At 32.5% G+C, this 22,591-nt stretch overlaps 1 protein-coding gene across 1 annotated transcript; it reads right to left on the bottom strand.

Annotated features, from left to right (window-relative positions):
* On the bottom strand, window positions 1-21,730 carry LOC127714061 (putative ankyrin repeat protein RF_0381). Its single transcript, XM_052220007.1, has 11 exons — window positions 21,638-21,730; window positions 18,250-18,307; window positions 16,835-16,927; window positions 12,413-12,511; window positions 9,521-9,622; window positions 8,756-8,854; window positions 7,771-7,872; window positions 4,211-4,309; window positions 3,678-3,776; window positions 1,228-1,330; window positions 1-23 (listed from the first exon to the last, which is right to left on the bottom strand). The coding sequence occupies exons 2-11, from the start codon at window positions 18,292-18,294 to the stop codon at window positions 1-3; spliced, it is 864 nt and encodes a 287-aa protein (XP_052075967.1). The 5' UTR covers window positions 18,295-18,307; window positions 21,638-21,730.
* Window positions 21,731-22,591: the final 861 nt, after the last annotated feature.

Genomic DNA, 22,591 nt, shown 5'->3' with positions numbered 1-22,591 from the left:
TTAAATTACTGATTCTGCTGATGCTAAAATGAAATATTAAATTGCAATTACCAATATAAATAGAATATATATGATATATAAGTATACTGCATTTTCCTACTTCCTTAGAGATTTGAAAGAAAACAAATCAAAATCTTATCTAATGCATTACTCATATCTCCTACTAGTGCGTTTGGATCTGCTGCATAATCGAGGATGTTAGTAACTACTTCCTTGTGTCCAAACCTTGCTGACCGATGTAGTGGTGTATAGCCTAACCAGTCATGATGCAATTTGACATTCAAATTACTTTTATTTCAGTCATATATCAATTTACTTTTATTTTCAATCCATTATCATGCAAATGTAATTTTTTGGCGGGATTATTAAACAATATATAACATAAGGGTTTTTATTAAAATCATGTAAGTTTGTAAAATGATACAAAAAGGTGAATATGGCTATTGTGAAATTCATGAAACTCTTAATGTGATGCTTTACAAAAAGTTATTTTTTATTGGCACCGTAATGCTGCTTTTTTATTATTCTTTTTTAGGTTCTAGAAGCATTTAACATTTTAATGTTAACCGTGTTCTTGTGTTTTCAAAGTCGATCCCAAACTAAATACAATGGTTCTTAAGTATTGAATACTGATTTCAATTACCATACGTAATTAATGGATCAAGACCGCTCCTAGTTGACAATCAGTCATAAAGATTGTCATTGGTCCCGAACTCATTGCTTCGGAAATGATAGGATATGATACTACTTTCTCATAGTAACTTTTCAATTCATTGTACATATAATTCAACTTCAGCTCAGCGTTTAAACCAATTTTTACATTCCCAGGCAAGTTGATCATTTCTGGCTGTTGTGTTCAATCCGATCGATTTTTGATACTTTTGAATATTGTATTTACTTTATAAAGTTACATGTATGTCTTGTTTTTGTTCTATTGTTGTGCTGCTTCTATCTCATTAATGCATACCCACATATTTTGTTTTTCATATTTATGAATTTTGCTGTTTAAACTGTTCGGTTTCAAGCAACTAGGTTTTGTCATTTTTAGGGAAATGTGGATCACTCATCTATACTTCTGATTTATTAAATGTTTAAATGGAATACTCAGTTGTAATTTTTATCATAGATTGCAGTAAATATGAAAGTATACTTCATTTTCCTCCTTCGTATAAAGGGAATAAATTTTTGTTTGGAACATGATACAACATAACCTCCTTAAATTATTACTCATTTTTGCTGTTTTTGCGTTCGGATCTGTAGCTTTGTCGAGGAGAACAGTTACTACATCAACGTGTCCATTCATTGATGACAAATGTAGTGCTGTTGTGCCCTATATTGTAATGATACAATTTAACATTTAAATTCATTTTATTTTAGTGATAAACTATTTTAATACAATAATTAAGGAATGACTGTAATATTATTTCTGTCTATGAAGAAATAACATAAAAAATGTGATGCACACTGAATAACCCGTGTAGCGGTTTATTTTAAAGTGTGCACCACATTTTTTATGTTATTTCGCATAGACAGAAACAATATTACAGTCATTTCTTATAATTTAATTCTAAATTTCATTTTAAACCGGAGTAAACCATGAAAAAACGTTGATGACGTCACGGTCACATGACAAAATTATGTCTATGAGCTGATAAACAAAACAACGTCAGCCAATCAGAAGACGCGTTACATCCAAAATTAAATTATTGATGTATAATCAATTCTTACCAGATCCTAAGACAATGTATTACACCAGGCTTTTATTGACATCACGTAAGTTAATCGGATGACAAGTTCATTTTTATTGAAGTTTGACGTGAAAAACATGAAAAACGACATGAGATTATACAACATTACGTGAAATGCAATAGTAAAAATCATTAAGGTCTGCATGTGACGCCTCACAAAACTAACGATCTAATTGGCACCTTCACTAGGGAGGAATAAATCTTTCTTAGTAAAACTCGCTCTAATTCAAACAAAACATTCTGTGAAACTGACAATACCAAAAATGCTTGATTTCTTGATTGACAACATATTTGTTACGTTTGAAGGACGTGTTTTTTAACAAAGAATCGGCATTCCCTGGGAATCAACTGTGCTCATCTTTTTGCCGACTTATTCCTATATTCACGTAAGGCTGACTTCATACGGGAGCTTCTAAGGAAGAAAGAAAAGAAACTAACATTATCCTTTAACTTCACTTGCCGCTATATAGATGATATCCTCTCACTTACTAATTCAAAGTTTGGTAACTATGTTAAACGCATCCATCCCATCGAACTTGAAAAATAGGATAAAATAGATACAGGTCTGACTAATAACTTGAGAAAATAAAAAGGAAGTTCGGTTGCGAAAAAAAGGTTCCAAAAAAGAGATGACTTCAGCTTTCAAATTGTGAGCTTTTCATTTCTATGTAGCAACATTCCATCAGCATTTGTATATGGAGTATATATCTCGCAATTGATACAATATTCCAGACATTGCATTTTCTATCATGATTTTCTTAATAGAGGGTTGTTGCTTGCAAAGAATATTTTAAACCAAGAGTTCCTATTGGTGAAGTTAAATTCATTCCTTCGCAAATTTTACGGATGCAGTCACGAGTTGGTTGAACGTTATGGAATATCAGTTTCATAGATGACGGCGGGTGTGTTCAAATCGTCGTAAGCACAACTCCGTCCCCTTTCCCTCGAATGTGACCCAACGAATTAGACTTATCACCGGATTTGTACTTACTAAAGCAACGCGACGGGTGCCACATATGGAGCAGAATCTGCTGACCCGTATTTTTCGGTGGGGTTCGTGTTGCTCAGTTTTTAGGTTGTTTTTGTTACTTTTTGTGCACTATTTCTCTTTTCGTCGTTTTTAGTTTTTTGCCATGACATGGTCAGTTTGTCTGTGACTAATGAGTTTGAATATCCCGTTTGTACATTTTCGCCTTCAGTTTTGCATGCTGATTGTTTAAATAATTGTTTTCAGGTTGCAGAAGCATTTGCACTTTTAATTTTAACCGTTGTCCAGTTTTTCTTAAGTTAATCCCAAACCAAATAGCTTGGTTCTTAATTATTAAATATTGATATAAATTATTATAAGCTAAGCTGGATAAGGTTCGAGTCTAGTTGACTATCAGTCACAAAGCCTTACATCCGCCCTGAACTTATTGGTTTGTAATTGGCACGATTTAATTATTCTTCCTTATGGTAAAGTTTCAGTCAATAAATGATAATGTAATTGTACATATTTAAGCTCCGATAAAAACCCATTTTTACATTTCCAGGCAAAGTTGATTACTGGCTGTTATGTTCAAAACCGATTGATTGGTTTTGATGCTTATAAATAAAATTTATACTTTATATATATTTTTTTTGTTTTGTTTCAATGTTCTGCTGCGGCGTCATTGATGAATACCCACATATTTTGTTATTCATATATCTATGATTTTTTCTGTTTAAACTGTTCGGTTTCAAGCAAAAAAGTTTTGTCATGTTCTCGGAAAGGTGGATCATGCATTCATACTACTAATTTTTTATAAGTTCAAATGATATAATCAGTTGTAATTTATATCATATATTACAGTGAATATGAAAGTATACGTCATTTTCCTCCTTCGGGAAGATTTTTTTATGGACATGACACTACATAACCTCATTAACTTATGCATTGTTATTACTCACGTCTGCAGTTTTTGCGTTTATATCTGCAGCATGGTCAAGGAGAACAGTAACTACTGCCATGTGTCCTTTGCTTGATGACAAATGTAGTGCTGTTGTGCCCTGTGAAGTAATGATACAATTAGACATTCAAATTTATTTTAGTTGCAAATGCAAAATAATGCACATGTATTTCTATAACTGGGTTCTTTGGAAATGTATCAGATAAGGGATCGAAATAAAACCATGCAGATTTCTCAAATCATTCCTCAAATGGCAGGGAAACTGCAAAATATTAGCATACAAAAAAAAGACTTTCGTTTTTTTTGGGTTTTTTTTTTTTTTTTTACAATTTCTGATCAAAGTTGACGTTTAAGCTGGGTTTTACCATCTATTGCTTTTAGTTAAACTTCTTATGTCTTAACAGAGGCTCTTCTAGAGTTCCATAAGTCGATTCTAAGCAAAAACTTTTGCTAACATGATGAGTGTTGCATCAAAAACTATAAAAAAACGGAAAACTTTTGTTAGGAAGCCTCATATTGCTACATTTTACTTACATCTAATGTTGCTGCATTCACATCTGATCCTCTACGGAGTAATTCACTTACACTGTCTATGTGTCCATTTAAAGCTGCTAAATGGAGTGCTAACCAGCCCTATACAATTTAAATTATTTAATTCTTTAAGCAATTGATTTGTAGCCTGCTTGATTGGTTTCAATGATCATAATTATGATGACAAACTCATTTTTTTTTTAAATTTCGTTATATGAAATTTCGTCAAAAAATTAGTTTTACTCCGATTTGCAAATATGACAACTTTTCACGCATTTTTGGCTTCCCAAACGTTTGCTTCTTAGAGTCCTACGTGACGAGTATTTCAACAAAATTGTTTAACGAACGAATTCAGCATTTTTGTTTTTTTTCCTTATTCTTGGTACTTGAAATTTTAGGTGTTTAATCGTTTTGTAAGCATTGTTTGTTTTTATATATAATTAACTTTGAAAAAATTGCGCATTGTAAACCTTCGACAAAACCAGGTTTTTATATATTGAAATACTCGAGTGGAGCATGAATCATTGCAACTAACAGGACTAAGGCTAAGTATGAATATATCACAATACATAGAAAAAAGGTTGCATGAAGACAAACTGACAATTCCATGAAAAAAAAGAATATACAAACAAAAACAGTCCACAAAAGACAACATGCAAAACTAAATACTGAGCAACACGAACCCAACCCAACACTGGGGGTGATCGCAGGAACTCTAAAAAATTTAGCAGATCCTGTTCCAAATGTGATACCCGTTGTGTTTCTCCTATTTTACAACAACACAACACCTTAAAAAGACATTTAGAAGTCAATATCATTCTAAACAAAAATCAAGTGTCATTGACATATGACAACAATCTAGACAAGAAATGGGTACAATCTGACGAACAAAGATGTGCTTTCAACGCTGAATTCAGTAAAGGACAAAAATAGTAAGATTTAACAAGAATACTTTGGAGATTGCAGAAAAAGACACAGAAGAAACCATAGGGATGAACAAAAAACAAAAGTCGATAAAAAACAACAAAACGTCTTATAAAACACTAAACAAAACGACTGAGCAACACGAACCCTAACAACACCGGCTGTGCCCTAGGGTGCACCTGAATAATGAGCAGATCCTGCTCCATTATCTTTCATTTTACAATTTTATAGTAAATATTTTTCTCGAATGTGAGATGGCGTTAAAACATCATATTAGACGCGTTTAAATATTTAAAGGAAGGTAAAATTGTGGAAAAAGACCATCAATAAATATTACAGTCGTATGACATGGAATGTCATTGATAGAGCACACAATGACATAAAAATATCCAGTAGTAAATACGAATTTATATTTACAGTTTTTATAATACTACAAACCGCTTCGTTAGGGTCGTAATAGTGTGACCACAGTGAGCGCGAATGCTGTAAGAAGTCTGAACGGACAGCTGGAAGCAAGTATACTCTAAAACTGTTCGTTGCTAAGTACGCGGTATTATAGTAGTTCGAACAACCACTACCCGACTTAAATTTAGAATAGAGTAGATGAGAGACAAATATTTGACTCAGCGTGTCGGTCTTATCCAAGCCAGGTATCAACTATAAAACATTAGCAAAGTGTCGTTTAGGTCTGAATGTAATATTTACTACAATGACTGAAGTAAATCCATTGTAAGTTGAGGGATGGAAATATAAAAAGCGATTAATTAGTGTTGAATGTCATTAAAATTGCGTTGTAACATGTTTATATTTCTTCGATGCAGTAACTGATTTAGTTAAATTTTGCAAATGTATCATAGCCTGATATGACATTAAATAAATATGACGCTTTAAAACAAGAGAAAGAAATGGGAGACCATAGATAGAAAAGTAAAATATGAAATTATAAATGAATGATTTATTTGTTTATCCTCAGATGACCACAGCAATATTTAGAAATATAGCTAGCCTTCCATATTCTGTACCAAATTGTATTTTAACTTTGTTTAGATTAGTAAAATTCTATGAAATATCGTGTTTTTAAAGTGAATTTACATAATCAGTACACAATGTATATCTGAAGCTAAAAATTTTTTGTATATGTATTTATTTTGATCTTGATGAATATGAATAAATCCGGTTCTTTGTACATCATCAGAATAACACGAATAAGATAGATCGTGATTAAAAAAGTTCACATGACCCGTAAAAGAGAGGCGTAGATACCCAAGGGAAATTCAAACTCATAAGTCGAAAACAAACTGACAGCGCCATGGCTAAATAAGAAAAATACCAACAGACAAAGAACAGTACACAAAACACGAAAAAACCCAAAGACGTAGCAACACGAACCCAACCAAAAACTGGGGGTGATCTCAGGTGCACCGGAAGGGAATGCAGATCCTGCTCAACACGTGGCACCCGTCGTGTTGCTCATGTCAGTACAAAGCCGGTGATCAGTAATAGTTATCCCATGAGGACGCGGTGTGTCAGTGTAAGATCACCCCGATGGCCGGAGGCCAGAGGGTGATCTTACACTGACACACCAAGTCCGAATTGGATAACTATTTTACATCCCAGCTGTTCTAGATTAGATAAAAAAAAACCATTACGCTTCATAAAATTTAGTTTAGAACGCCACACAGTCATTATAATATACTTTATATATTACTATATAGTATATACTCTTTATGATCCCCGGACACAATGTTTAATATGTTAAATTAACAGCGAGTTTGTATCCAGTCGTCTTGGTGTAGGGGTATGCATCGTGGGTCTATATGCTAAAGGTCTTGAGTTCGAATCCCAGCAAAGATACTGATTTTTTCTACATAAATGTTGATAGTTAGTCTTTTCCGTATAAATAATTCTAAGTTTTATTGTGGATTTGACATTCCCGCCAAATGTTACAGAACAAAGGAAAGCATGCAGAACAAAGAAACTCAAGCTAGGCTGATCTGGTAGTGGTGATCCGGCTCAGATCACCCCTAGTAGAACAAAGGAGCTGGGATGTTAGTCTAATTCGGTAGGTCACATTCGGGGAAATGGGACGGGATTGTACTAAATGGAACATATTCGTCGTCATCTTCGAAAGCAATATTACATAACGGTCAATCAATTCGTGACGGCGTCCGTATAATATACGAAGGGATGATTTCAACTTTGCCACTTGGAACTCTTGATCAATTTTGTATATTTTTTTCGGGTTCGTCGGACTTTTTCCCTGATCAGACATTACTGGGATTTCACCTTGAACTCGTCACACGTTACGATTTTGATGGAAAATCAATAATCATCTGATTGCACTTGATAGCTATCGACAACAATGGTCTAACAAATAAACGTGATGATTGTTTTGTTTAATGACGTTGGGTAGTTAAACGGTGTCACATGTCATCTAAGGGATTTTTTTTCATATTAATTGTCCAAGAGCAGTTGTACAGATTTTAGTTCGACATAACAATCCATAGCTTTTGTACACGTTACAATAGTTACAAATATTTCAGAAATGCTGCATATAAATCTTGACACTAATGAAATATGTAAATTCAAAGATGAAAACGTTTTAAGAAATACGAATACATTTTTGTGTTAATACTTACATCTTTATCCACATAATTCAGCATGTCTAATTCTTTGTCAAGAAGTACAGAAACTATTTCATGTTTTCCATTTTCAGCTGCCCAATGAAGGACTGTTTTACCCTACGACAAATATACAAATACGATTATTAATTCAGATATTTTACAAGGGCAAAATAAATATTGTGTGAAGTGTGCGGGTTTCAACGTAAGAAAATGTCTGTACCAAGTCAGGAATATGACATTTGTTTTTTCACATTCGTTTATAATTTTCCTCGGAGTTTGGTATTTTTGTTATTTTACTTTTTTGTCATCTGTAAGCAGTTGTGTTAATGTATGGAGTATGTAGAAATGTCTAAAATGATACATAGAAAAAGATGATATATATAAAGAAAAAAGAAGAGCAGTGTGTGTATGTGTGCAAGGTGTATTTAATAAAAAAAAAAACCTACCTAGAGTGTTGTATTTTGCAAATTCTACACAGCAGAAATAAAATCAATAATATTAGCTTCGTCTTAATTTGACAAAAACAGTTCTTAACTTATTTCGGCTCATTCGTTGTAAAATTAAAAGATACGTAATTAGAAAGTTCTGGTAATCTTTCAAAAAATGGTCATTAAAATCAAATATTTATAAATGGTATTTTATATTATATCCGTGCTTTTATTTATAAAAATGCACTCCTCACTCACATACCTGATTACTTTTTAATAGATATTTCCGCATTGAAACTTATAAAATTGATAAGAAATACAGTTGGCTTCCCCTCCGATTTTATTCGTTGTAAAATTAAAAGATACGTAATTTGAAAGTTCTGGTAATCTTTCAAAAATGGTCATTTAAATCAAACATTTATGGTATTTTATATTATATCCGTGCTTTTATTTGTAAGAATACACTCCTCACTCACATACCCGATTACTTCTTAATAGAAGTTGGCTTCCCCTTCGATTTCAAAGATATTTAAGCCATGTACATCAATGTCACACTTAAAAGTAGTACTTACAAAGTCCGTTAATCTGTATGGATCACAATCGTTGTCCAGAAGTTCAGACACTATTTCCTTCTGCCCATTCTCAACTGCACAATGGAGTACAGAGACACCCTTTTTTAAATAATCAGTATAATTGCATCATGTGATATGGAAGTAAAAACGATATTTTCCGTCTGCAAGTGACATTGTGCAAACCAAAAGAGGTAAACAATATTCCGTATTTCAAGTGAATAAACATATATACACTATATATATTTTTTTATAAATGTGTAGCGAAACCTATTCTGTAAGCCGGAATTGTTTTCAAGATGGACGACTTAAAACTTCAATCTATGACAGTGTGATGATTTCAACTTTCCTTGCCAACTTCCCATTTCTCAGCAGTCACATACCATCTACACCATCGTATTACGTTTACATATCTCATTAATATGCAACGTTCATGCATGTTCAAACTATATAGACTTCAAAAACAGGGATGTGCTCCATACACAAAATCTGAATCGTATCAAAATAGGTATAAATAGGGATTCCTGCATTGTAGCATGAGTCATTCTCATGAACTGGGGAAATCGTTATTTGTAACATCTAGACTTTTAAATAGACTTTTGGTAAAAATAAATTACTGCAATAACCCCCCCCCCTCCCCCCGCAAGACATGGTTATGTCCGGAAGTTTGAAGGTCTATCTACAAAGTAGTGCATAACATGAAATAACCCCAAAAAAAATTTAATAAATGCCATCTCTTTATAACATCATGATGTTTCCAATACTTACATGTGTGCGCGTTACTATGTTTGGTTTCAGTCCTCTGTTAAGGAGATCAGAAACAATCTCTTTATGTCCATATAATGCAGCAATATGAAGTATTGACCAGCCCTAGGTGGACGATAATACGATATGATATGAATGTGTTTACATATACCAAAATTTATATTCAACTCTTGAAATAACTTTGGATAGTTCATATTTATTGAATTAACAAATCACTTGTCTAAGTCTGTCTTCTCTACTAAAACCAAATTGGAAATGCTCTGAAGTTTTGATTCGTTTGGTTGTCATTTTTTTTTATATTATCCCACATCTCCGTATTATGACTTCCAATTTGCTCTAAGTAAATCTCCATATTGAATTTGCAGAATGCAGGATTTGCTATTCCGATTAAAAACAAAGCATAATCCAAATTTTCTTTTTTCTTTTTGTTTTTTGCTTGTTTGATGCAATATTATTTGTCGTCGGATTGTTTGAAATGAACATATTGAATTCTGCAAAATAAATGTGATTAGACACTAATAAAAGTAAATTCTTAGTCCGGAAATGTAGTGTGCGTAGCCGTTGTCCTGCAATATATTCCTTAGATTTATATTACAGTTACAAATTGGAAAGGCAATTTAAATTGTATATGTATTACTTATCTTAAAAATCAACATAAGCAATCACAATATTTCATTTTCCAAAAATATCATCAAGATAACGGGTAGTTTTGTTGAATTCATCTGTTAAATGAAAGTTTGACGGATCTTTACTGAGTTTGTAGATTGTAATTAATAAACAATACAGGAACAGGACTGATATCAACGGAGCACAATCGGTAAAATTTTAGTAAATATACTTTATTGCCTTAACATACACAGATGTGGTCAATTAGAAAACTTACAGCTTTGCCATCTTTTTCTAATAAGAATAGTTAGCATATTTACATTAAACTTTACAGAATAATGCTTTAAATGAGATACAGTAAATACATAGCAATTAGATTTTCAAAGACCATTTAATTAAATAAACTTTTGTTGGAGAAAAAGTTATGAAAATGTAGTGTAGAGAATTGAAAAGTCAACCGAATTGAAAAAAAAAAACTATTAAAAGTGTGTATTTTATCAAAAAAAAAAACTAATATTAGTAATATTAATAATATTCGTTCAGTCTTTTGGTATCGCGTTCCCTTTTATGCTTTGTTTTCTCCTGGACGAGCTGTAAAGAGTTTGAAAATTTACTTAATTTACTCCAACATTGTCATGAATAATGTCCGAATTTGTTGCATTTGTTGCATTGTTTATCTATCGCTGAACATGTTCCAAAGCGATGATTTTGTATTCCACATCTGACACACATTAGATTTTGACAGGAATAAAATGTCCACGTTCTCCATTGAGGTCGAAAACTATATTCCATCGCTGCATCAACTGAGATGATGGGAACTAGCGATCGAACTGTCACTTGCTGCTTGAGATACTGGTACCGTGTGTCGAACTAAAAAGTCGACACGCCTCTGGGTTTTCTCCACCATAAATGTAACCGGGAGATTGTCTACTTGATTGACGATGATAACGAGCTGCAACCCACGACCGGTTGCAGACGTTGGCGATGCCAACGATAGACAATGACTAGGAACTAGTCACTTGCCTGAGAATACTCGCTTGAACTCCACTTGTAGAATTAGACACAAGTCATATGCAGTAGTTAACAATTTATTGATTCAGGATGGAATCCATGTACTTTTACAAATGAGCAGATGTTGTCAGTACGAATGCCCGACTCTCACTGAAGTAAGAACTTCAGAAAACATATTTAAATCAAGAATTTACATGGTTACAATAATAGAAACGAGATTACCGAATGACAATGAAATAATACAATTAGCACTTGAAAGATTAACAAAAGAATATTACAAAAATCTGTCGTTTGAGTTTAAGGCTTAATAGCGCTAATTGAAATGACTAAAGGATTATTTATTCTTTACATAAGAAAACTTAAGAACTATACAAAGCTGTGACTTTATCTATAATTTACAAATAGAATTATCTTGAAACAAATTTCCGACTTTGTAAAAATATACTGACACTTAATTGTTACTTATAACACATGCAGCTTTATAAAGAAAAATCGTCACATGTTAATAAAATTACTTTGACTGACAAATATTGCAAATAAAATGATTTAGATAAAACGATAATAAGTATAACAATATAATGACATTTTATGACCGAACAGTTTGTCTGTGAAAGTCCAAAAATATCAGATTTAAGGAAACTAATCCTTTTAAATAGTTTCAAATAAAGATGCACAATTTATACAAAATATCCCGATCACACTACTCCAACATTGTTGGCTGCTTTGTTGGCCGGTACGAACACGAAACACTTTTCTAGAAGTGTATTTCTGATCCTAGGAATTAACGTATTATGAACCATTTTATAAATTTCTAAACTATTTGTGAAATGATATATATGCGAATATCTGAAACATTCATACATTTATTCAAATAAGATGATTTTTTTTATCTGATTGCTCTTGGTTACACCCATTTCACAATAAAATGAAAGGGTATCTTGACTACTTGATTACATTCTTTCCAATTCATGTTCGATGGTTTACAATGTTTTGTCATATTTTAGAAAGTTTATATTCTCTCGGTCTTGAACAATGTTTTGGTTCATTTTATAACACGACAAAAAGGATCATATCAAAACTTTGATTTTTCACAGTCTCATGTTTAAGACTAATTATTGTTTATACTGCAGTTGGATGTATTTAATGTTATTAGAACTAGGTTAGATATAACGTCATGTAATGTTATGGATACATATGGTTGGTTAACATGTTGATTTTAGTAGCTGACATGAAATTTCAGCACAATTATTTATTCACATCCTTGAATATAATACTTACATCCGGTGTTAATACATTTATGTCGGCGTCATTGTCAAGTAAAATAGAAATGATATCCCTGTGTCCATTAGCAGATGCATAATGAAGTGCTGTCAAGTTCTGCAAAAAAGATATTTTTACATCAACATCTTTATCAATATTTTCTCCACAATCTGCAAATGAAGTTTGTCAAAAAGGTAAGGCCAACTTTCCATGGATTTATTTTGATGAGTCGTGGCAATTTGAAAAACATTATGGTGAATTTCCGATCATTTCACATTATAACCTACAATTCTGACACATTGGTCAAAGTTTGATTATTTATCCATAAAATGAATATGAAGGACATTCTTTACCAAGACCCAAATTAAACTGAATATAAAGCAGCTCTTTGTATCTTCATAAACAATTTCTTTCGGTGCAAACATCTGCAAAACATGTATAAAATGCAGTATTGTATAAAATTGCCTCTAACACCATAGTGTAAAGCTTTGTTTCTTTTAACGGGTTACATATACAATATACTGTTGAACTTTCAAAAACAATTTTACAGTCATGACAGTCGTTATCAACATTTTGTCTGTAAATATAATGTGTTTCGTAAAAAAATATAAGATGATATTTCTCACCCCTTCTACTTTTGTTAATACGTAAATAGACCTAAAACATTAAAACATAATTTATTTAAACTCGGGCAAAGTTCTTAAATCTTAATACACAAAGAGCTAAAGGTGTTATACATTAACTTCATTGTAATTCAGTTAACACGGTCCTTTCTTCCGATATTTAACACGTACTGGCCGCTCACTAATCCTGCCGATTTCAATTTAATGTTATGAAGAAACTTCATAAAAGCTGTACAAAGTGTTGTATCTGATTTGTTTTTTTAAGCGACAATATTCAACCAATAGCCATAGCTACTCAGATAGCTTCGTGTAGTAGCGATGGTCTAGATGGTCAAAAGGGATTTTTGTGTGCACTTTTTTTTTTTAAACTTCATTAAATGGTGTGCCTGTTTTAAATCGGTCATTCTAGACCGTGTGTTGTTCTATGTTATTTTTATGTCTATCTTATCGGAGTAGAATGAATCTTTTAAAGATGAATCGCGTATGGAGTACATTAGTATAAGCCAGGTATCTCTAATCAGCTACTTGACTATACTTTAAATAAACTACTAGTATAATGGTATCTATTTTGTTTTGGTTATTCATTTCTGTAATTGAACGCAAAATACCATCTGTGTTCCTTTAGTCTTTTTTTTTGTAAATTAATTCATTTACTCTCTATTGGAAAACAATGTATTTTATGAACTTATCAAGTGATTTATTTTAGTTGAATGTTTAAAGAAAAATAATAGCATGACATTTATCGTAGAAGACACATGTTTTTGTTTGACCTTTAGAGGACATGGTTTGATATGAAAAATTATTTTGATTTTGATAAGTTATCTTTGATAGAGTGTACTTAATGATTATATTTAATTGATATGACAACATGGCAACGTCAAACGTCTCAAAGGACGTATTACCAAATAACAAATCTTGGAAATCAAGTTTATTATTCTAAGCTATAAAAATCAGTTAGATGTATTATGGTATTTTATGTCACAAGTCTTATTGACATCAACATCTCATGTTTTTCATATTTAATTATGAATATCTCCTTCTGATTATAAAACTTTCCGGATCGGGTATTGTTTGAATGGCTCGCACGGTTACCATCCGCCAAGTAGCCAATGTTTCTATTTTGTCATGGTTCAAATGTCTGTGATGAATTGTCTGAGAATTTCCAGTTTATCTTATATAATAGAATGAAAGCTACAAAATTCATATATACGAGATCAAAACAACATACAAATAATTTACACAGCAAACAACCATTAAAATTGATATCCAAGAGGAAAGAACAAATGGTAGTTAACAAATAATAATTATAATATGACGTGCTTCTTTCGCTGTGTAAACAACACCGTGATAAAATTCTCGATATATCTATACTTAGCGCAGACTCAGAGATATACATAATAATGGATTTTACAATATACCTCCCTCGTAAATCCACATATATTGGAACCTATTTGCAAACGCTATGCCGATTTTATTGTTTTTTTAAAATTGCAATTGAAAAAAGACTACAGAACTTTTATTCTTTATTTGGATGCATAACAAAAAGAATTAATACACAAGAGCCCGGAGAAATCTACTAAATCAAATAAAATAAAATTCCGCGAAAGTCCATTAATGCTTTTGGCGCATTTAAGTAATTTCAAAACATGACGTCATACAACTGAAGACGCTAAAGCTGAAGGTTTTTCCGTCACGTGAACCATCGAAATTCGTATAATATTACATTAACACGGATTTTTGAGGTAGGTGTTGTTTTATTTTCTATTTTATTGCATTATTCGCATTTTACTGATTTCAGCAAGTCAACATGGCGGCGCCTTAGTTACGAAATGTCAACTTCGGATTTGACGGTAGCTTACGAGAAAAACATGTAAATTAAAATTGGCAAATGTTGGGTTTGAGAATTAAAAGAATGAAGCAAATTTTTTCTAGCGGTTGTTTATGAAATAATTCATGCAAGCTACAGATTTATTAGAATGTTTTAGCTTTATCTAACAGGGAGTAAAAAAGAACAGCCACACACACGGCATACCCACCCTCGCTTCAGTTTTTTAATGACCGTATTTGTCCTATTAGGATCGAAATAATTCATGGAAGTCATAGATTTGTTGTAAATTTACACATGGCCTGGGGCGTGATATCGTTAATTTTTACCCACGCTTACGCTCAGGATAAAATTCAAATATCACGGCCCAGGCCATGTGTAAATTTTCAACAAATCTATGGCTTTCATGAATTATTTCTTAAATATAATGAGTATTTAAGTAAATTCTTATAGTTGTACACATTGTGTATTGATTTTGTAATTCATTTGGAACCGTACTATAATGTTCAACTTAACTAAACATCTGGGAGTGGCTGCGTACTAATACATCCCTCACAGCCAGCCGTATTTTGATAAAGTCACAGTACCCAAATTGCACCGAGTACCCAAGTTGCACCTTTTCAGCAAAAATAGAAGTGGAAATCTTACAAGTTTTCTTTGAGACTAAACAATTTGTATTTTTATGAATTGCCATTATACACGTCTTTCAACATATGTAAATATATTTAAATATACACAAAACGTTCACAGTATATATCAACAGATGAAGTGTTTACTGGAAAAATTAAATCTACGGAAACGTCGCCATGCGACGTCCACAAAAAGTTATCTTTTAAAAATGAGCAAATAAAATATGTTACAAGCATCCATTTCTTAAAAAATGAATAGTAAGCATGGACTTATGCCAAATTGTTCTACATATTTAAAGAAAAAAAAACATCTGTTTTTATTCGATTTTTAAGGATGTGAATTTAAGCATGGATGCAATTTGGATATTCCTCATTACGGACTCATGGGTCGTTTGGAGGTTGATTCAAACCCATTTTTCTATGATTCAATATGGATTCAAAATTAAATTGGTATAACTATATAGTAAATAAGGATAAATCTACAAAATGAACACATAATGGAAACTTTTGTCTGGATCATAAATAAACGTAGGTGAAAAAACTGTCAAAATAGGTGCAATTTGGGTACCCTCACGTTAAGCATGTTTGTACAAGTACACTACAGCATAAAAATATATAACTACGATGTCTAGTATTTTTTAGGTGATGTTCGATATGAAGCCATTGAATACTTTCTAATAGTGTTTAACAAGTCTGGATCCAATTCAGACATAACACTGGAAAGGGCTCCCGACGTAACCATTAACTTACTTGTTTACATCATGGTGACTGGTTCGAACTTTTTCATCTGTATTAAACTGCAAGGGTTGACTTAGGTATATCAAAATTATAATCCCCGAAATTCTAACGTTCAGGCAGTAGAACCCTTGTCACAGTCCGTTTTCTTGCTGTGCAGGATGAATCAATTCGTAACCACGTCCAGTCGGAATGCGGACGTTAAATTTTATACCTCGTGTAGCTATATATATAGAGTAAGTGCCACGCTGTCTGCCCTTTGAAGGGGCTATCCAACAACTCTATGAGGGGTCCTTAGGTGGTCTGGTGTAAGAGAAAATTTTTAACCCCATCCAAAATACCCATATTTTTGAGTGGTAATCCAAATCCTCGCCCTTCATCCCTTGCAGTTATTAACTATTGTATTAATACATAATTTACGTGACATAATTACATCTAGATTTTAAACAAGAAACACACAATCAACCAATATATTCATTGGTATTGTGAAAGAAGAACGTAAGCACAGCCTATCTTGATTAGTTGGCCAAATTTATTGAGTGTTTCCTGGGATGAGTACAATTTTAGTTTAAGGTGGTATGAAATCCGCTGTATAATCCAAGGGGGATCAAGTTAACATTGTACTTACATCGGATTGATCAACATAATCTATTAGTGCTCCTTTCTGAAGACAGTTATTCACTGCTTCTAGGTCACCACTCTTTGCAGCTTCAATCAGTTCCTTTATATAGAAAAACAAAAAGTGCATACCTTTTGATAAAACCAGATTACTTGAAAAAACTTCTGATCTCTTATTTCGACATACGGTTGATTTGGTGATTGCTTCCGTTGGTATGCTGATAATATTGATGAAGGTATAAAAAATTACTGGACACACTTTTTTGTCATGTGATGGCAGATCACAATTTTCACAATTGGTTTACTAATACTCATCTAAATGTACACAAGGCAAATTTGCCAAACATTTGACTTATGACATATTCGCATTTTTTCTCTTTACATAAATTGCTGGCTAGAATCGTGCAATAAAGCCATATTTATATTCAATAGTTCATTCTCAATCTTTATTGTCGTGTCCAGTTAGTAATTTTCCAAAATATTGAACGTTCGACTTGCATAATACTGGATCATTCGTAAATTGCTTACATAAGTAAACTAGAGGCTCTAAAGAGCCTATGTCGCTCACCTTGGTCTATGTGCTTATTCAACAAACGAAGGTATTTGTAAAAGTTAACGGACGACGAAGGACGACGGACGCCAAGTGTTGAGAAAAGCTCACATGGCCCATTGGTCTAGGTGAGCTAAAAAAAGGGGGAAAAACAAAACAAAACAATAATTGAAAACAAAATCCAAATAGATAATTTAAACAAACTTATATCATATGTCACATGAAAATTGTTAGAGGAATAAATCGTTTTTTCTCCGTGCAATAGGCGAAAGCATTTTATGAGTTGAAGATATTTGGATTATTTTTTAGACATATCTCGACGCGTCCCCAATATACAGACATTCTGTTTAACTTTGAGCTCATTCGATTTTTGAAAAACTGACACGTGAAGCTATTTGTTAAAAAAAAAAACCGATATGGTGTATGCAAACGTTTAAAAGTTTATCAAATCAGTATTTTATTCCCACTCGCCATATATTTATGAGACTGTTCGAAATTAAGAACTGCAACATTGGTTGGTTTGATTATATCATAATGTTTTGTATTTTGTTTTTAATAACTTAAATGATAAAAGCAAATGTTTGAAAGTATCTGGGCGATTTAGATATTAATATATTGTATTACTACTAGGGGGTGTTTAACGACCTTGACTACCCATGAGGGTCTTGCATGGTATGTATATTGTATTGAGACTTGTCTATAATTGAAAACCGTGTCGTTTTTGTATCCTTGGGTTGATGTCCAATCGACGAATAACTTTATTTTGCTTTTGATTAGAGTTTAGCACATTTTATATATTTCACGATTAATTATATATGAAGGAAACCGTAAAGAATACTTCTATTTATTAAAATAATAGAATAGTTTAAACTTACATTATTTAATCGATCATTATCCTTGGTATCTAAGTCAGCGTCCATTTCACTAGGCTAGCTGCAATACAAATATTAAGACAAAGGTAAAAATGATGAATAGCACATGCTTCTCTTTTTCAATTGGAACGAATATTAAATGCAACCCATACTTTTTTTATTATACGAGTATATTACAGAATGTTTTTCGCAGCGATTAGAAGCTGTAACTTTGACAACAAATCGTCTGGATAGGAGAATGCTTTCATTTCAATTCTTTTTATGTACATATAATATAAAAATAAGAAGATGTGGTATGATTGCAAATGAGACAACTCTCCACAAGAGACCAAATGACACAGAAATTAACAACTATAGGTCACCGTACGGCATTCAACAAGGAGCAATGCCCATAGCGCATAGTCAGCTATAAAAGGCCCCGAAATGACAAATGTAAAACAATTCAAACAAGAAAACTAACGGCTTAATTTATGTACATAATAATGAACAAAAACAAATATGTTACACAGCAACAAACGACAACCACTCAATTGCAGGCTCCTGTCTTGGGACAGGGACATACAGAATGTGGTGGGATTAAACGGTGCCAAACCTCTCCCTAACCTGGGACAGTGGTGTAACAGTACAACATAAGCACAAACTATAAAAATCAGTTGAATGAGGCTTAACTCATCGCATGGATACAAATAGAAATACATCTATCAAAAACACAGAGTGGACGTGGACGGGTACTTATACATCTCTACAAAAAAAAAGACACTAAGTACAGCTTTGAGAGTACTCGCATTTACCTACAGCTAGTTCAAAGCCAATAACAACTAATAAATAATTTCATGCATCTAAGACTAAAATATCAATAGTACACATCAAACATCCAATGGATTTAGTGTAAAAACGTCAAAACAGCCAGAGAAAAACATGACCTTGTGCAATGCCAAGATATATAAAACCTTTTACTAGTTATATTTATCAAATTCACATACACATATTTAGGCCTGTTTGGGTTTATACAAAATATGTTGGCTACTAAATTCACATACACAATTTGGCATATCCAATTTCTCCGCTCTTTACTTGGCTGCTGGTGTACCATGACAATGTTGCTGCCGCTCACTGTCGTTTGCTTTGCCTTTTCACCTGTCCCGGCTTATGGTGGCTCCTATTTTATTTTTATATTATTTTTTATTTTCTTTTATTTATTTAAGTTCTATTTATTTTTATATTTTATTTTTATTCATCAATTTATTTATTTATTTATTTATCTTATTTGTCAAATTATTGTTCATTTTATATTTTGTATATTCATGTTTTTTTTTTCTTTTTGTCACTCAAAATTATATCAATTACATGTACCATAAGGTAAAACTAAATTATTTAAATGCACAAAAAGGCGCAAGCCAGGGCCGACCGTGCAAGACCCTCATGGGTAGTGAAGGTCATTAAAAAATCCCCTCATCACATATTAATTCTGCTAGTCAATTGTTTTTTTAATTTTTTATCCCATCTAGCCCCTCCCCTTTTATTAATTTTTATTTTGCAGTCATTTTTGTCGTGTTACAATAAGTTATATAGATACAATGGATAAGCGTTGATTCTTGAAAAATAAACCATGAGCCCGGAGGGCGAATGGTTTGTTTTTCATGAATCAACGCTTTTCTATTGTATCTATAACTTAAACTATTGTGTTAATGTCTTTTCAAAATTAAAGCCTATTCCTAATTAGAAGGTATTGTAAGTTGTAAGTGAGTTTAAATAACCATGTTATCGTGTCCAACGATGCAGTAATAAATCTAAGATCACAATTAGATGGGTAAAAAATACAAATATAACACAACACGTCTGCCTGTAAAGAACTTCATATTATCAGGCATCTGAATATTATCTGTTTTTACAAAAAAGACATATTCGAACTTATTTCTAATAAAATTGAGAATGGAAATGGGGAATGTGTCAAAGAGACAACAACCCGACCAAAGAGCATATATAAAGTATATATAATAAGTATGTTACCAAATATTCTAGCAAGAAGCCTAATTCTAGGCACATCACGATTTTCTCGCAAAAGAATTTGCGAATAAACATTTGTAAAATTATGTAGTATTACAGATATAATATTATCATACTATATTCATCATGTTCATAAAACAAAAATGGACAAATAGAATGTAATCATTTTCTTTTCAAATATGTGAAATAGCCAATAATCATAAAAAAAATTAACGGTAAAACTCGCTATTATTACAAAAATATCCACAATAACATAAAAATTAAGAAAAAAACAACCCAGAAAAACTAGAGAATAGGGACAACAAAGAGAATACAGGGATTCGAACCTTAACCGACAAGTCCCTACCTTTAACTCATTGATCTTAACCATGCCAACCTCGCGGCTACCAACTTATGCTTTACGTTTGCCTTTTATGTATATATAAAGGTACAAGCCCTGTGTGTCCGTTGTACCGATGTATATCATATGTTCGATTCCCAGTGAAGGTATATAGAAATTACAAAAATTAAAGGTAAGTTTTTAAATTAATTCCATTAGTGAACAGAAATCAGTAAATTAGCCAATTCAAACTTAATGAAATTAGGCACACATAGGAAACAATTGAATATAATTTGGTGAGTCCATTTTAGCGACGGATTTAGGAAGCGTTGATTCTAGAAAAAGAATTCACGGTAAATGAATAGGCTGACGTCACGACAATGGTTTTAGGATCCGGTAGTCGATCAGTCATTACAGATGACGGATAAGTGTTGTATTTACCGTGGCAAAGATAACCTGCATATTAGGACGAGAACCTGCTTATGTTAAAATAATCCTTCTTTATACTAGACCGACACCCATAGCTGGATTTTAACGTGCAACTTTACAAGATATATGCACATTATTCTGACTCTTATTCGACCAGTATTTTCTCTTACTTATGGATTTTGTGGGATTAGCGGAGAAGCAGAAAATATCACAGTTTACGTTTTGGTATGACTCGGCTAGGGATTGAACGCAATACTCCCGCACTCGAGGCGAGCACGCTACAACGGGAGTACATAATCATGTGGTTTCAATCTTTATCGTAGTTGCAGTTGTCTTAGAACTTGTCAACCTTCTTTGGAAAAAATGATAATCTACTTGAATAATTATCTCTACCCATTGAATTGTCAAAGCCAGAACAAACAGACGAACTGAATGACAGCAGGTCAAATAGATTTTAATGATCAAGATCACAAAAGGGGGAGATTAGAGACTAGTGTATTCCCGTCTCATATTCATGTTCCTGTCACAAGTCAAGAACATTGTCAATGGTTATCTTATGTCATATCATCATGTTGTTCGTTTTTCAGTTGTTTTAGAAAGTTTATGTTTGGTTATCATTCCAATAATTAAGCTTACCATAAACGGTCGATCCATCTGCCATTTATCCTAAACAATCCATTGCTCTAGATCTCACTTTACAGAAGTAGCAAACGTAGTTTGTGCTGTTCTATTTCCTTGTTTAACAAATTATGATACCCCTTCTGTTTATATATACATCCTTCCTTAATGTACATACTTCCTTGATGTTTATGATATCTAATATTTTTTTTTTAAATATTTAATTTAAGAGGAAATCAATAAATATTGTTATTTTTCTCAGAAAAAGAAACAACAAATTTGTAACTATTTGTTTAATGTCTGGTAATTAAACCCAAACATAGATATGATCTCATTTTAAGTATGAGTTTAAAATGTGAACAATTAAAAGACCAAAGTTCAGCAGGACTTTTTATCCATATGTACACAATGTCGCTAATGATTGTCTAGCTTTGTCATTTAAAAGGGGTTTGTTTTAATAGAAATTCAAGCTTTTCAATGGTTTTAGTCTTTCTCTATGTCAAGCTTGTCATTCGATTAATGGAGATACTGGTTTGTTAACATTATCTGGGCATGTGATTTCAGGTAAAATATGTACTTTGATTGAATGATTGTTGTTTGCTTAACTTCACACTGCAAATAGTTCATGTATGATTATATAGATGTGCACTTTGACCAAATCAAGCTTACGAAATTGCTAGGTTTTGAGACTTAGCAGCTACAATTTAATGAACCAAGTTGAATTAAACTTGGGGTGAGTTGTTTGTAATGCATCTAATATAAAGTTTGTGTTTCTATTCCGGTCAGTCATGGTTGAAAATGGGGGGAAAAGTATCCTTTGCTTTATAAATAAGTTGATTTTGCAGTACATATAGGCCATAAGATTCAGGTTTACTAAATAGTATTTACTATGTCTAGGTCAACAAAGGCCGTTACAGTATACAGAGCAGTGTACTGTATAGCTTCCGTAAAGTAGATAGTTTCACAGTATCT

This window comes from Mytilus californianus, unplaced genomic scaffold, assembly GCF_021869535.1.
Source record: "Mytilus californianus isolate M0D057914Y unplaced genomic scaffold, xbMytCali1.0.p SCAF_9, whole genome shotgun sequence".
In the NCBI taxonomy this organism is placed as follows: domain Eukaryota; kingdom Metazoa; phylum Mollusca; class Bivalvia; order Mytilida; family Mytilidae; genus Mytilus; species Mytilus californianus.
Note: the sequence above shows the minus strand (reverse complement) of the source record. Positions and strands in the feature narration are given on the sequence as shown.

Bases quoted from the DNA above. Each gene is read 5' to 3' on its own strand.
- LOC127714061 (XM_052220007.1), bottom strand. From the start codon at position 18,294: ATGGACGCTGACTTAGATACCAAGGATAATGATCGATTAAATAAT. The intron at 12,512-16,834 runs GTAAGTACAATG...TCTTTTTTGCAG, and splicing joins ATTATGTTGATCAATCCGAT to AACTTGACAGCACTTCATTA. The intron at 24-1,227 runs GTAATAATTTAA...ATTTCATTTTAG, and splicing joins CGCAAAAACAGCAAAAATGA to CATCAGCAGAATCAGTAATT.